This window comes from Zerene cesonia, chromosome 4, assembly GCF_012273895.1.
Source record: "Zerene cesonia ecotype Mississippi chromosome 4, Zerene_cesonia_1.1, whole genome shotgun sequence".
Lineage (NCBI taxonomy): Eukaryota > Metazoa > Arthropoda > Insecta > Lepidoptera > Pieridae > Zerene > Zerene cesonia.
The window spans coordinates 48,980-65,864 of record NC_052105.1 but is presented as its reverse complement, the minus strand read 5'-3'; the positions used below and the strand labels follow the sequence as shown (position 1 = coordinate 65,864).

Genomic DNA, 16,885 nt, shown 5'->3' with positions numbered 1-16,885 from the left:
TCGATTTTTACGTTAGTTATGTATTAGTTACGTTTATTGATTGGCTAATTTACTAAATTAATTTTGATGGCAATTTTGTGCACCAAAATAACTTACAGATTATAAAAATATAATTATACAGTCTGCAGGCGAATCCAGAATTGCATTTAATAATAATCTATTAATCTGGTTGTTACTGCAAGAAAATAGTTAACAGAAAATTAATCAAATTCGTCACAATAAATTTATGTTCATCGGGAAATTGTGGTCAATACAAAGTTACATTACATATCATAATTTCTTCAAAAACGTATATTATCTTAATTATTTAAATATGATTTTCGTAGTAACCTGAGGATCGAGCATCTCCCCCTTGTGCGTCCAGCGCAGGCGCAGCGGCGGCAGCGCGGCCACGGCATCTGGCGCGAGGCGCGAGCCGGGCGCGGGCTCGTAGCGCGCCTCGCACGCCAGCCGCGCCGCGCCGCCCAGCGCGCCGCGCGCCACGCTGCCGCCCACCGGCATCACTAACACCTCGGGCAGCGCTGTATCTAAACCAACCCCGCGAATATTAATATAACATTTCCATAATACAATATGATACGAACTCGACAAGATTGTCGGTCAGCCTTCCGGGCGGATTTTGATATTATTAAAATATCTGGATGCATCAGGTATTTATTATTGATCCCCTCATCGTTACTCAATTCAATAGCCAGCAAATTGCGTGATAATACAGATATATGAAATGCGCATTAAAATCGTACCTATTACGGTAAGATTGTAGAATAAGCTGAGTTTAGGTTCCGTATTGATCTGACACTCGTAGCGGCCCGAGTCGCCGAGTCTGAGCCGCTCTATGCGCAGGATGTGCACGCTCGCGTAGGGGTCCCAGTCCTCCTCCGAGGTGAGGATGTCGTCGGCGTCGGGCGCGGCAAGCCCGGGACCCGCATCGCGCGCGCTCGCGCAGGACACGCGCGAGTCCGCCGTGAACACCGCGCCGGCGTGCGTCAGGATCTGCAAGTCGCTTGAGCGGACCCACGACACCTGCAAAATACATACAGTTAAGCATTCATTTTAAATATCAACAAAAACTTAAAAATAAAACCTATCAGTCCTCACATAATTTGAAACACTGACACTGACTACAAAGTGTCTGGCAAGATCCAGAAACTTAGAAGTTAGTGTAGTATAATATCTTATCTGCCTCCATCGCGAGCGAGCAAACTTTTATCTGATAACTTTTCATTTATCTTTCTAATACCTTTAAACGTAGACGTAATCTCGATAGCTAATCTAATACATATCAGACAAAAGTCAATTTTGTAAATAAAAAACATATTCGCAATAGCAGCTTGTGTAATGAGTAAAGTGCGATTCGATTCGCGCCAAAACCAAGTGTTTTCGTGTTTTTTCAAGAACAATTAGTACTTAAATATTGCAATATCATCACATTTTTAATGAGATTGAGTATTGATTATATTCTTTCAAAATGTCTCACTTATAAAGCATTTCAATGCTATAAAACTAAAAATTAAGGATTGAGTTTTTTTTTTGTACAGTACTATGTAAAATTGTAATTTATATAGACCTTTGTTCAAAGCCGCATCTCAACATAATGTAACACGAAACTGACACAGCGTTATTTTTCAAAACAATTAATACAACTGAGTATTAAGTACACCACCGGGCCCCATTACAAAATTGTGGCAATAATGCATTTAAAAAACATTTAAAAATTATATTTAATCAGTTCAATTTTAAAAACCATTTTTAAATTAAAATTGCTGAGGTGGGATCACGGTGGCCGAGAGGCGTTGCTACGGTTTGGCAAAAAGACGCGGGTTCGAATCCCGCCGCAGTTTTTGGATAGAAAGATACTTAGATAACCTACTTTTTTAATGAAAATCAAGGATATATATTACAACACAATTAAAAAAATAATAATAATAAGTTTTGTTAGCAATAACATTAAAAATTAGATGGCTCAAAAGTGAATTTTTATTAATTATTTATTAAACACCGCGGATTAAAAAAAACAATTACAATAAATGAGTATATCAGTTCGTCGGCATTCGACACAAACAATAAACACAAAGTGGTCATTGTGCTATTTCTAATCAGATTAATATTAGATTTATTTTTATATATACTGGCAGTACGTTTTTACTCCCCATACAAGCCATTAATTAAAAATTGCCGAATTGCACCAACCGCTCTCGAGCTCGACGCTGAGCAACAGATTTGGTGATTCATTTTTATTTATATAGATCATATCTTAAGTATGATAAGAAATAATTTGCAATTACATCAGCAACCTAAATATTAACAATCGCAAAATGACTAATATGGCTATAGCACTTTAATAATGGAGCAGCAAACCGGCACAAACGGTTACGCATTAGCGTGGAGCTGGGAGCGCTAGCAGCGCGGTATTTGGGCCACGGCTCCGCGCTACTCTGTTGCGAATTTGTCGTAAACCACTCACGTGTGCTAAAGCATTCATTTTCCTTTACTAGCTTTACATTTAGGTTAAAGCGAAACAGATTTATCTATAAATTTTCATTTTTCCGCTATTTGTCTAGTATTATAACTCACTGTGAAATCTTTCATTTAAAATTAGATTAAATTCATACGTTCTCACTAGTTCTCTTGAGTTTCATTCAGCGTAGTGTCACGATAATAAATCTCATCAATATTGTGCGCAGGGTAACAAATTATAATCACACATCCAGTGGGATGGGAATTGACATAAGATACGAATCCGTTCCGGGTGCGCGCTATTCCCAGAGCGTGTCGATGACCGGTTTGCGTAGGTCTTGGGGTTCCTACGAGCTAAAATTGTCTTCCTAGAAAGTAATAGTATTAATTTTCTAAATTCCGCATGACGATAAAAATAGGCAGTACTCCTTTTATACGTTGAAATACCTAATATATTTGGCTTAACAACTTGCTGAAAATGTAGTTACACTCGCACTCTTTAAAATGATATGATAATGACAAGTAAGATTGGTGTATATAAAGTTCAGTAATGCATGTCGATAGCCCGGAGCCCCGTACTACGCTACGCGGAGGCCGCTGCTCAAGGATGCGGCCGGTTCCGGCGTCACACATCGCGAGCATACCAGCTCGCTCCCACAGTATGCCGCTACCAAGCCGATTCATGCCGCGAATATTTGGCAGCGCATCCGCTAAATTTATACTAGAATTATTTTTACGTTGTCATTTTCATTGCGCAGTTTAATGGTTTTCAATATATTTGTGATTGTTCACACGTTCCACTCCACGTTTGTCAGGCCGCGTCGTTCACAATTAGTGAACATATTGAGGCATTACTTTGGTGTACGATGAACATGCGAGTAAACTTCCAAACTATTACATGAAAAAAGACCTTGTAAAATATCAATCATCAGATAGAACGTAATTCGTGTTAATCAAACATTAAGTTAACTTCACTTTAACGGTTCCGAGGCGATGATGAACGCATGTAGTCTGGTGATAACGGATATGTGTTACCTGTATTAGGTTTCTATCTCAATATATTATTAAATTTCAAATGCGGTGTCATATTATATGATTTCAAATGAAACCTGGAAATACGGTGAAAGGTCACGAAGTGTAGTCAATCTGCTAAATTTAACATCAGAATATTCATAGAAATTCCGGTATATTATGCCAAAATATTCCGATTTTGAACAATCACTGCCTTGTTGGCTGTTGTGAGGTGAGCACGTGACATTGGCATCGTTTTAGTGTCGTGTGGACTGTGGAGCCGGATGGGTAGGTACCTCTGTTAATGTTCCTACTTCTACTTTACATATTTAGGAAATTGATTCGTTCATCTCGGTAACAGGGCTTTTGGGATCTTAAGAAGTCCTGGGGTCCCAATGCATTTGATGATAGTACAACAATGTCCTTCCTTTTAGATATTTTTTCCTTTCCTTATATATAGATACATAGAATATTAAGAAATATCCATTAGAAATAAATACGTTGGTTAGTAAAATCATACTATGCTTATGTTTGTATGTAAATAAAATTATATATCTCCACCATTTCTTATATGCCTTACACACCTGAATATTTCCACTCAAGTAGGTCTCCAAAGACGAAATTGAGTTTTAAAGATCTATTTATAATCATTTCCACCAATGAAAGGAGGCTTTGTTTTCAGCAGAAATACAAAATGTGTTTGACACAGCCGTTAACTTGAAACGCTTCTTATTTTAGATTGGAGCCTCGGCTCGGAGAAACATTCGTGGCAGATACATTGAAGTGGTCTCGAGTCATGCTTATTTGCGATGTATTCCGTATCTACTGACATTCTGAAAATGGTGTGTAGAATAGAACAAAGGATTAAGTTATTTCTTAACTATCATACCACATCACTTTCCGATAATTTATTTTGCCATCAAACGGAGTACCATGTCAGCAAACCCGACCATAATGAAAAATGTTTATGGTCTGACATGAATAACTACAAAACTTTTAATCATTTTTTTATGTCATAGCGGACAACGGAGCTGGTGGTTTGTCTGATGGTAAGCGTGATCGCTTCGCGTGGGTAGTGGTGATCCACTACCCATGAAAATCCGCAATGGTAGTGCCTCTACGAATGCGCTTCCCGCTTTTATGGAGTAAGGGAAAAGGGAAGGATTAAGACTGGAAAGAAGGAATGGATGGACTGTGACGGGTGAGGAAAAGGAAACGGGCCTCCGGCTCCCCCGCTCACCGCACGAAACACAGTGGTATGCCACTATTTCACGCCGGTTTTCTGTGGGGGTGTGGTACTTTTCCGGAGCGAGCTTACCTAATTCGTGCAGAAGCGTGCTCGATTCCCACAATTGAGTAATCATAGAAACATTAATTTTAAAACATGCGTATATTACACCACTGAAGATATCACTTATAAAAATATAGAATAATGAAATAAATTGGAAAAAAAGAGAATATAAGAAAGAAAGAAAGAAACATTTATAACAAGAATGAGAGGGAAAATAGTCACGGCTGACTTGAGGTTGAGAAGTAACAGTAGGGAGGTTTAAGGGCAAAAAGCAATATTCTCGACGACGACGTCGACGATGGAACTCACAGCGCGGTCAGCAAGTCGCAGCACCTTGCAGCGCAGCGCGGCGCTGTCGCCCGCACGGGCTACCAGCGCTGTATGCTGATTCAAGGCAAAGGCCGGCGGTTCCGCGGCGGTCAGCCTCAACGCCGCTCCTCCTCGGGGGCCTGCAAAAATTTTTATCCAATATTATTTACTACTCAAGTGAAAATAAATAAAAAAATGTCCGGCTCTCCAAGTGAATAGTATTTTCGTTTGTTTACTGGTATTTGTTCCGAGTCACAACCGAGCGATTTCATGATGATTGCTGATTTTTGAGTGTACCGATAATTAGTGGCTAGAGAGTGACCTAAGCCCCTTATAACCGCGGTGAAATATTCCCATTGAAAATTTCTTTTGACCACGCGGGCGATATCTCGGGCGACATCCTAGTTATATATAATTCTAGTAAATCTCTAATCCTGCAATTATTTCCATAAACAATAAAACTCCATCTATCGATATTGCACCGAACAACGAAAGGTGTTGAGCTCTCGGAGCTTACCGATATACCTACCTCCAAATTGACGTACTAGATGGCGTTACTTCTTAAGACATAATATTAAATTCATAAACGCGTACAAACACTTACTTTACAAAGTGCTATTTTTACATTATCTATATTCATAATAGACGAAAGATTTGTAATTTGATATCTAACCAATAAACTCAAAAACTTTTGCTTATATGATAACGAGCAACCGAGCTGGTGGTTCGCCTGATGGTAAAAGATAACCACAAGCATTGAACATTGGTACAGTTATTGCCTCCGCAAATGCGTTGTCCGTTTTCCGCTTTCTTTGCATTGGCCAGTATAATAGATGAGGAAGGATACAAACATGCATGTGGGGGACCCCACATAGTAGCATTCACATGCTACTGAAGCACGCCGTTCATCTGTAGGGGTGTGGTATCTTAACCGGTACTAGTTGGCCCATTTCGTGCTCGTCTCCCATATTATAACTATAATTGCGATTTTAAAAAAATATTTCCTCATTTTAAATCGACATCTTTGACATACATACATTTTCGAAGTCGAGTATATAGTATCTAGTACTTATTTCAGACACCTTTAATTTTTCCCTTTTCGTTTATTTTATTAGTTTCAAATAAAGGAAACTGAATACTGATATGAGTTTTAAATCTTTATAATTTTGTTAATATCCATATTAATAGAGGAAAGAAAAATCATATAGGTTTGTTTACAAAATAATATGCGTTTGTTTCTGATAAGAGTTGTCCTGCAACGCCCAGGTGAGAAGTGGCAGCATGAAATGGTATAGACTATAGAGCATACGAGTACAAGTATAAGAGTGCTGTAAGCTGACACATAACTGAATTCGAACTGTAGGTCTCATCATGGTCATTTAGTTATTGATAAAAAGATTACTTCATAAATTAAATGAATCACCTTGATAAGATATAAAAATATTTTGAAGTGTCATTCCAGATTAATGTGATTATTGTGATAATTTTTGTATAAATTTTTTTGGTACTTTTTCCTTAATCGCATTTTTTAAATGAGGAAAACCGTAGGTACCTATGTGTTTGTGTGTGTAAGTATATATGTTTTAGTAGATAATTTAATGATAATATAGAGAACGTATGTCCTTTATTTTGTGAAATCTATATGAAATATAAAAATGCAATCGCCGACTAACTAATAAAAAACAGCATCTTACTAAAAGCATAAGGCAAGTGAACAATTTCGCTAATGTATTTATTATTTTAGTAGTTAGTCTCGGTTAGCGCGCCAAAAACTTCTTAAGGACTCAAAGTAGTTCATATTTTGTATGGAGTGTGTTTTTATCGTACCATAATACGGCTTTCCCTTCCTTTATTTTTAAGTGAAGAGCTAGCAGCTATAATCTGGATAGGATTGTTTCTCGAAACATTTAGAGGATATTCATAAGGAGCATTAACTATGCTATTCGTCAGTCACTCGCAGCATTACATGCATTTGCACCATTTGAGTACAGTTTTAACTCGCAAATATGTAATTTAATCATAATTAGAACGTTAAGATTCGATTCTTTGTTTTGATATGTACTTAATAATAGAACTGATTTGATGTAAACTATAATATTATACAGCGTAAAAGTATACTCATTTATGTAAAAACATTATCTGATAAAGGCCGGACTGTACTTGAATTTACCTTATAATATGAATAAAATTCTTCTAAGCACTATCAAATATCAACATTTTGATAAGATCAATAACAATGCGGAATTTGACGTATTCATTTTGGCAATTGCTGTGTTTTCAGTATGTTTTCAGATGTTTAGATTTTTTTTTTTTGAATTTGACAGTATCCACACATGACAGGTAATCGAAAACATAAAAAGGATAATTTTCATGGCTGACGCTCTCTATTTATCACAGATAAATTATAGATTACACCTCCTAACACATAAGGCTAAGTAAAGACTAGGTGGTATTCTCAAGGGCTGGTGACAATTAATAGAAAGAGTGCTCTTCTATTTGAAATATGTTTTAATAATATAAATAAACATCCAAACGTTTCCGTAACAGCAGATTGTATGCATGTTTAACTAAGCTTGTTTTTTTATACTACCGTTGATTAAGAGAATCATTGCTAATTTTATTTACATATCTGACCTTGACAAATAAAGAGATAACCTATTTCGTGCTCAAAACAAAACATGAAATTCAGAAACAGAGCAACTCCCGAGGAGTCCATTTTATTGCAAAATATCGGATGTGGCGCGAGCGAAGCGGCCTCGCGTTACCATTTCGACACTGCTCACAGAAACACCTCGATATATATAAACTAACCTGCATATTACAGGGAATCGCGGTAGTAGCATATCTATTAGCACATTTCGATATTCTTACAAATTGGGTAAAAGCTCATCCTCTTGCTACGAATTAAACAGAATACTTTAAAGTAGATGTGCTAGTCATTGTAGATTAGTGAATTTATGACTGTATGTACATATTTACTTACTATGCTTCGTAATTATTTTAGTCCAATTAAATAACTAAATAAAACCATAAAACCCATGAAGGTCTCCCCTTGACCACGCTCACTGCAAAGTGATCGAAACGTCAGGTCAATAATATAATGAATAAATCGCGATTAAAATCCGTTTAAAAGTCATTAATTTCTAAATGTATAATACTCGCGTCAAATCAAACACAAGAAAATCCCATGAAGGTTATTAAAGCAATTATAATTACTACTGAAATTTAGTTATCGCCTCTTGATGACGCCTCGTTGATACAAGAGCACACAATTTTCATTTAGCGGTGTGCAATTTCGCACGTATGCATTTCTGATTGTTAATGTGTGCAGTAAGAGGAGCCAGGAGTTAAGAGTTCTGTGTACCGGTCGACATCTCAGGAACTAGTTAAAGGTGAATTATTCTCGAAAACCTAACTGCAGAAGGTACGGAGGGAACATGTAAAATTAAAAAAAAATCCAAGCTTTTGTTTCCAAAATTAGCATCCAAATATCTAAGAACCTTGTTTACCTCCAATACGTAGCCAAAGCTCGGCCAATCAACTGTCAGCTTAAAACGTTTCCGTAACTTCACGAAATAGACACTTTCGATATAAATAAGCGTTATTCTGGAATGTTATTCATTAAGAGAATTGAACGCAAGCTATTTCCGTCTCAGCTGTAATGGGCATTAAATGAAGTTATGGTGTAAATAGAGTCGTTTAAATGGCTGCCAGCCGAGAACTCAAAACAGAAATACAATCAATACACCGAAGAGGATGTTACTATTTATTGTTCTTAAGATAAATTACACCTTTTTTACGTGTTCCATTTATTTGTGTAAAATAAATGTGAACATAGAAGAAGTTTGTAAGATCCGTCTTGCTCCCGTCTACTCTTCACAAAACCCCTTGACTTGTGAACAATGTCGCTCTGATCCAAAAGAATTAGTTAATTTATTTACGAAATTGAGATTCATCACATTGAGATTTACGCATTATATAAGTTTTTATTTAATCTTTTGTTTCTATGAGTAGTCGTACCCCTATCGCGTGTCGTGTTGCGCCCGCGCCTTGTCCCCACGTGCTCTCTGCGGGTGGCATCAAGCTTCCGCCCACTTCTTCCTTTCGCCCAATTGTTACTAATTTACGCTTCAGACCCCTCCTCACCTCCTCACACATTGATTTGCTTAATTATCATGCAAATGACTACAAAATTAAACACCCGCTGACGTGTTGCAATCAAACATCCTTTGTTGTGAATCGGCAAGTCCTTTGCTCCATTTGGACTGAAAGCTGCTAAACAGCTGCCGTGTATTTGTCATGTGGAATTTTACAATTAACGCCTCGTGTTGAATGAATTTAATTGTAGCTTTGAATTTAGTAGATGAATCACGAAGGGTTCGGCTTATTTTCAATTAATTGCTTCTTTGCTTTTTCTTAATATTATTATTTTTACCAAAAAATAGATGTAAGTTTCTTAAGATCTCAAGATTCCAAACGAATTTAAAATTATAATTATTTATTTTATTATCATGACCCTTTATTGCTTTACAATCTAGGTAGCCCCAAGATACTTAATTCCGTCAAAGGTATTTACGCGATTCAGAGTTAAATATAAAAATTAGAAACGAACAATGAATCCGCGAACTTGCACAACTCTGCCGAGATAAAAGGAATCAATTAAAACTGTTTACATACGCGGCGCGGTCGGACGGCGAGAGGCGAGGCAGCTTTCCATCATTTTGAAGAAATAAAGATAAACGCTAACGAAATAACCACATAATCAATATTTTGTCGATTGTACAATTCAACTAATGCCACCAATTAACGCCTCGTGGTCTTTTTATACGGTAGGTATATATAAAATCGAGCGGTATTGCGAAATTATAAGACATAAACAGTTTATATTGACCAATGTAAACTGTTTTACAATAATCAGTCACTCGAAATGAAAACGTAATCATACATCTGAAGCATATTTCATCAGCTCTTGTGAGCAATGTGTACCGACCGCAAATCAATCATAGCATCAATACAAGCGAGTAAATGGACTGCCGATGTTTACTCGTGCTCTCAGCACTTGGCATTACGGCTAACTACGCCTTCGCCAACATGTCAATGAATTTCAGAACTGTTTTGTTTCATGGGGCCGCTGACAAATCGTCGAAATCGCAAAAAGCGCGCGTCAGAGATATTTATCGTGTGCCCAAGGACGCCCTGGGCGGAACGAGGTAGCCACATCTGGTGTGCGGGCCGCGTATCTGACTCACTGATTTAAAGGAAGTACACACGTCCCACCTACCGCTCAATAAAAATATTTCCTCCGCGTATAATGTCATTCTCAATTCCAGTGCCAAATGGTTTTGTTTGAACGGATATATATTTATTTTCGCTAAGCGCTCGGACGGAAGTTCCCTCGCGGAGCGGCGCCACGGCCGCGCGCAGCACGTGGTGCTCGCGCTCCACCGGCATGTTTACAGCGAAATAGAAATACGCATTTCGTGACTCAATACACTCACAATGTCCGTTCACTACATATTTTGAAAAGCATTTCTGCACTACTATAATAATATCCCGCTATTTTTAAACTTGTTATTTATTTGTTCCAGCAGGTCTCAAATAAAAACATTTGGCACCGAAAGCGTAAGCTCGTTGACTCGATGAAATAATAAAAATAAAAAACCAATTGCGTTATCTAGATAAGTTCAGTGGGAACAAATTAGGCTACCGTAGAAAATAATTATAAATTGTTTCTTGGCATCTCCCTGCGCGCGCTATTAAAATGAAGACATTTGAAAAGCGCCCCACTTTCGGGATAATTAATGACTTCAAGTGTATGAGTGCGCGTGTCGATCTGTTCTCAGTACCGTGTGTTTGGCGCAGCTCAGCCAGCAAAGAGCGACGGCGGCGGTGTGGGCCGGCAGGCGGCAGCTGCCAATTGTGATTCTACAAATTGTGGTGTTGTTATTTGCCTCGCTTTATATAGATGAATATTACGGTCATTAGCTATTGTTATGCGAAATAAACGCAAAATAAATAGTTTTAAAACTGGTATTATATCTTATTTAAACTGATAAAAATCACTAACCGATTGATTGTATTCTTTTCTGTTTGAAAGGAAATTTTTGTCATTTGGTCCCATTCTAGAATCTGGATTTGAACCTCCGCCCAGCGACGTCGGTGGCCTTTTTTTAGAAAAGAATTACTGTTATCCCGCACAAAGTCGGGTGAAGGCATAATTTCAATAAGTTTAACAAATTCTTTAACTTCTGTTCATACAACCTAGTTCCAATTAGTATTTATTTCACATTCGTCACGTTAAACGATTTCATGTTGCTCATATTTGGCAGTGGGTTCGGCAACGCGGAAAGATTGTAAGATTGAGCGCTGTGAGATTGACGCTCGGCGCTCGCGCAGAAATAGTCCCCACGTGAGATCCACGCGTCGCCCCCGCCCCCGCCGCCGCCCCTCGCAACCCGCAGCCCTGCGGTCACTCGCGGTAATGACAAATATACCACGAGATGATAAATTACACTCTATAATGTGTCCCTACAATTCACGTTATGCAAGTGGGTAACTCTCATTTATATTAAATTATGATTGATTGATATGATTATAATAAATGACAACTTCCTTAGCTGTAAGAGCGGTGGTATTTTGGTTTCATGAAAGTTACGGCAAATTTAGTAAAGATTTTAGTTTGCATCGCCCACGCTCATTGAAATTTAACGCTATCAAAAGTTACTTATTCTAATTATTCTAATACTATCTTTTGCCTGTGACTTCGCTCATGTTAAATCCGGAGTAGTTTAATAAATGTTATAATACATATAAAGCTTCCTCTTGAATCACTTTATCTATTAAAAATAAAAACATCAAAATCCATTGCGTAGCTTTAGGATTTAAGCATACACAAGCATACACAGGGACACAGGGACAGAAAAAGTGACTTTGTTTTATGCTATGTAGTGATTATGCTAATGATTATCAAAAGTTAGCGATTCACTTCGCTAGTTTGAAAGCGATCGCCGCCGTACATGATTATTCACAGAGGTAGTGGGTAATAGTAATAGTAGTAGTAGTAGTAGTAGTAGTAGGCTCTGCGAATACGCTTATAATGAGCGTGGGATAAGGAAAGGATTGACGACTGGAAAGAAGGAATGGCATGGGAATGTTATAAGTACCTACCTAAATTTGATTTTCAGAGAAAATTATTCTCTATGACCTCTCCAAATGAAATTTATGTACTAATAACAAAAAATATACCCTAACACATGTGGTATATCGCCTTAGTTGTGTCCTCGCTCATGCGCATAGAATAAAGTATGGTCGTCAAAGATATCTGATATTATCATTTCTTGATTTCTTCTATGAAAATCCTTGACATCGTATTTCATGACATTACATTTTTTTATCGTCTCCCGGACCATATTCATAAACACTGGCAATGACCGATGATTTGTGCAATATTTTGTTCATTATTTTTTCTTATTATGTTTGAGTTATTTATTACGAGACAAGCTATTACGAAAACTAACCACAAATAATCCTATTTAATGACTGAGTTTCAAAATGTGTTGATCTTTAAATCTTAACGGTTCTCTCCGCATTCAGTACGAATCATAACATTCTTGGGAAGTGCGAAAATGTTTATATTTCTATTTTTAATTTGTTATTCCGTTAATCTCGGAAATGCTTGAAAAGATTAGAGGAAAGAGACTTTATTGTATAAGGATCTCTAAGTATACAGAGATAATAGATAATTTAACATCGTACAAATTTCAACTTTCTAAATGTATTCGCCGTGTCTATTCTCCGCTAAACGGAGTCCATTCCAACTGACTCCGACTTTCCAAGGTGTGTCCGTGCTGATAACTGACCACCCCGAGCTTCTTGGTATCACCTTAACGCCCACTCTGAACTTTGGTTCATACATAGAATCAAAAACCCAAGTTGCCTCAAAAAAGCTTGGTATTCTGGCGAAGGTGATGCAGTATTTCAGCCCGGGACAGTTGCTCAATCTTTACCAAGTACAAGTCCGATCGTGCTTGGAATACTGCTCTCACATCTAGTATGATGCTACCACATACCAGTTGGAGACACTTGAGGCAATAGAGAGGCGTGCCAAGAAGCTCATAAACGACGATGATCTCGTAGGCAAAAGACTCTAGAGCCTCCGTCATCGCCGCAGAGTGGCTAGTTTATCGGTCTTTTATCGGATACACTTAGGAGAGTGCGCTGCGGAACTACACAGCCTAATTCCACCATCCCCATTTTTCCATCGATCGTCGAGGCGCACAGACTCTAGGCACCGCTATTTGGTGGACGTTCCATGTACCCGGACATAGCGGTTCGATTCCACATTCTTTATTCGAACCGCAAGGGATGGGAACATGCTTCCTGAGTCTGTGTTCCCCGACGAGTATAATCTGAAGGTCTTCAAGAGTATAGTGAACAGGTACCTTGTTATTAATGTGACGATATCACTGCAGCTGTTGTAGTTCACAAAATATGTTTGTGTTTGGGGATTTAGGGTGATTTAGGCTTACGATTAAATAAAACTACGAACCCTGGGAAAATTATAGCTACTGATTAATAAATCCTTCTTTACTTTATTGATGGACATTTTTATAATTATCATAGCGGAATTGATAACTGTTATGATAAAGCTATCTTTATTAAATTAAACGGTAATTTGAAATAGGATTGATTAATGCCGATTTGTTGGCGATCACCGAATCTGGTTGCACTAATTCCATGCAAGACTTGGAACTTATTCCGGCGGGATACCACATAGTGTGTTGCGACAAGACTGATGGGCGAAAGCAAGGTTCTTGTGTTCACACCGCTGTACGAGCTGCGACAAGTATGTATACCGTTCGTGTCTATAGACGCTTCTAAGTGTAAGGTTTTAATAAATTTATATGACAAATATAAAATAATTGTTGCTATTTAAATTTAAATATGGCAATTATTGAAAATTAAAAATTTTATGTAATTAATAAATGATAGTATGTGGCATAAACATTTCAGTTTAATCAAATATAATAACCACAGATAATTAAAAATACATATTATACTGATTTGTGTTTTGAATGTACTTTTAATAAATGGGAGGGAATTTTTATTATTTTTCTCTATGGTGTACATACAGCTTTCGAGATAATTCTCAGATATGAACGAGCCTTGTGGGCGAAGGAGCCTGACCACTCCAGCAAGGGAGCGGTCGCACTCCAGGCGCAGACGTGTGAGCACGCGCCCGTGCAGTCGTAGCTGCAGCCGTGATCGGAGTCTCCTCGAGAGGGAAGAAGCTGTAAAGAGTGACCAGGCGCGTCTCCGCCAGCTAGAAAAATATCTCCAGGGGGCTCGGGAGGATCAACGGTATCATCACTGGAGCTGACGTCACAGCAATGAAAGGTACAGGGGTGATAGTCGCAGTAAGATTTCTACTGATTCTCGGGCATCACGTAGTCGTAGTCATTTGTCCGGCGGTCGGGGTGATAGATCAGGTCGCCCTTCATTCAATTCTAGGGAGGTGGTACAAATAATTAAGTCTACAAAGGATATTTTGCCACCAAAGCCAAATCCCCAAAACATAGCAGCTACTAGGGACCTGAATCATAAAAACATAATCCCAGAATTCAATCCTTCGGAGAAGAATCAACATATCGACATATGGCTACGAAGTAAATGAATGTGCTAAGATTTATGGTTGGGATGAGATAACGACAGTACACTTCGCCATGCAGAAGTTAGCGGGGCTAGCAAAAACCTGGTACCAAAGTCTGATTTCTATATTATTTTCATGGGATGATTGGCAAGTCAAATTAACCAATGCTTTTCCCTGTGAACAAAACAACGGGCAGTTGAAGATATGCTTAACGGAGAAGTAGGCCTAAGGAATCGATTGAGATATATTTCTACGAGAAGTTGGCGCTTCTTAATCAATGCGAAATAACGGGCAGGCGAGCCGTCGATTGTATTATTTATGGCATTGGAGATAGGACTATGCGCTCGAGCGCTCTAGCATTGCGTTGTGAAGATCCCGATCAGGTGTAACCATTGCAATCAAGTAGGACATAAGCAAGAATCGTGTCAAGAGATGAACCGGGATCATCAAAGCCTGATCAAGTGGCAAAAACGATGCGTATTTCTAGCGCTAACCCATGCGATAAATTTATAAAGTTAGTTAGTGTGACTGATATACTTATGGAAGCATTCATCGACCTTGGAAGTGACGTAGCACTAATTAGGCAATCGGAGTTTGCACTTCTGGGACTTACTCATAAGCAGGACCCCTCTCCACTGAAGGGATTCGGTAACAATATGGTGTATTCATTAGGGTTAGTTTCAGTTTTATTAAACATCGATGGTGTGGTTGCTACTGTTACATGCAGGGTTGTCGAAGGTAGTTTGTTAGAGAAGCTTATGTTAGTTGGTCAAAGCTATTCTGAGCAACCACACATCATTGTTTATAAGGATAAAGATAGCTTACAATTTTTGCATATTGATTCTGACCCAAGATTCAGGACGAGGAGGTGCATTTGGAAAGAGTAAGTATTGCAACTCATTGTTCAATTCACGGTGCAGTTAGCATCAAAGCAGCAACTAGATCAGCGTATACAGGTAAGGTCGTTTTGGAGAGCAAAATAGTAGGAAAACCGTACGAACAATTTGCAGTATGGGGTGTTTTTTATGAGGTTCAATGAAAAAAAAACTTTGTCATTTCTCGTGCACCCAAAATGTCCAGTGTATACAGACTCAACTATGTAGACACGGTTTCGGAGAATAAGGCGTTAAAATCAGATACGCATACTTTTGATAAAGCCGATTTACATATAGCTTATAGCGATACTTCGCCGCCACGAAAATTGTTTTGCTCGTTTGGCGAGTTTAGGCTGTACCAATGCTACGGAGATGAAAATTGAGCTGAATAGTCAACGACCTGTTGTTTGCAGGCTTTATCGTCTATCTCATTACGCGAGATAAAGTTCGGGTAATGGTTGGCGAAATGTTACAGGCCGGTATCATCAGGGAATCTGTATCAAACTATGCCAGCCCTATTATTCTGGTGCGTAAGAAGGACGAGGTATTGGATAACGATCGATATAAGATTGCTCCAATCGCTGGTTTTGAAGGATTAAAGAATAGACGGAAGACAACGGTTGCCGCTGACCGAATGCGACCGTAGATTCACTTAACATCATTGGAAATCGATGGCAGTGCCGATGAGGAAACTAGTGATGGGTTTTTATCTAATTAAAAATAACGGGCTACTTTTTTTGATTAAGTTTTGTCTAAAATACGTTAAACATTTTATTTTTCTTGTGAAAATAGGTCAATTATGAAGGATTGTAGTGTTATTGATGGTTGTCATTAATGGCTATGAGACAGTTATTTGATGCTATTCAGACGGTTATAGGTCGGTTTCTCGATGGATAGTTGACGGTTAGCTGATAGTTACGTGATGGTTACTAGATGGTTACTAGATGGTTACTAGATGGCTACTAGATGGCTACTAGATAGTTACTAGATGGTTACAAGATGGTTACAAGATGGTTACTAGATGGTTACTAGATGGTTATAAGATGGTAATAAGATGGTTACAAGATGGTTACAAGATGGTTTCAAAATTGATATACGATGGTTACTTTATGGATATATGATGGTTACTAGATGGATGTATAATATTTACTTGATGGATAATTTAGTAGTTACGCAATGATTAAATGTATAGTCTTTCATTGTAAAAGATAATTTCTATCACCTCTTTGCTCTCAAAAGTGATGGAAAGCATTATAAACCGTCAACTCTTAGGTTACCTAGAAGAGAACCAGC

General features: G+C 38.2%; 1 protein-coding gene across 1 annotated transcript in view; it reads right to left on the bottom strand.

Annotated features, from left to right (window-relative positions):
* The window catches only part of LOC119839661, a 32,646-nt gene that overhangs the window by 1,855 nt on the left and 13,906 nt on the right, over positions 1–16,885 (bottom strand). The window contains exons 3-5 of the mRNA XM_038366063.1: positions 5,069–5,208; positions 744–1,023; positions 331–527 (exon numbers count right to left, since the gene is read on the bottom strand). Coding sequence (XP_038221991.1) covers positions 331–527; positions 744–1,023; positions 5,069–5,208 — 617 coding nt within the window. The remainder of the gene's footprint in view (positions 1–330; positions 528–743; positions 1,024–5,068; positions 5,209–16,885) is intronic.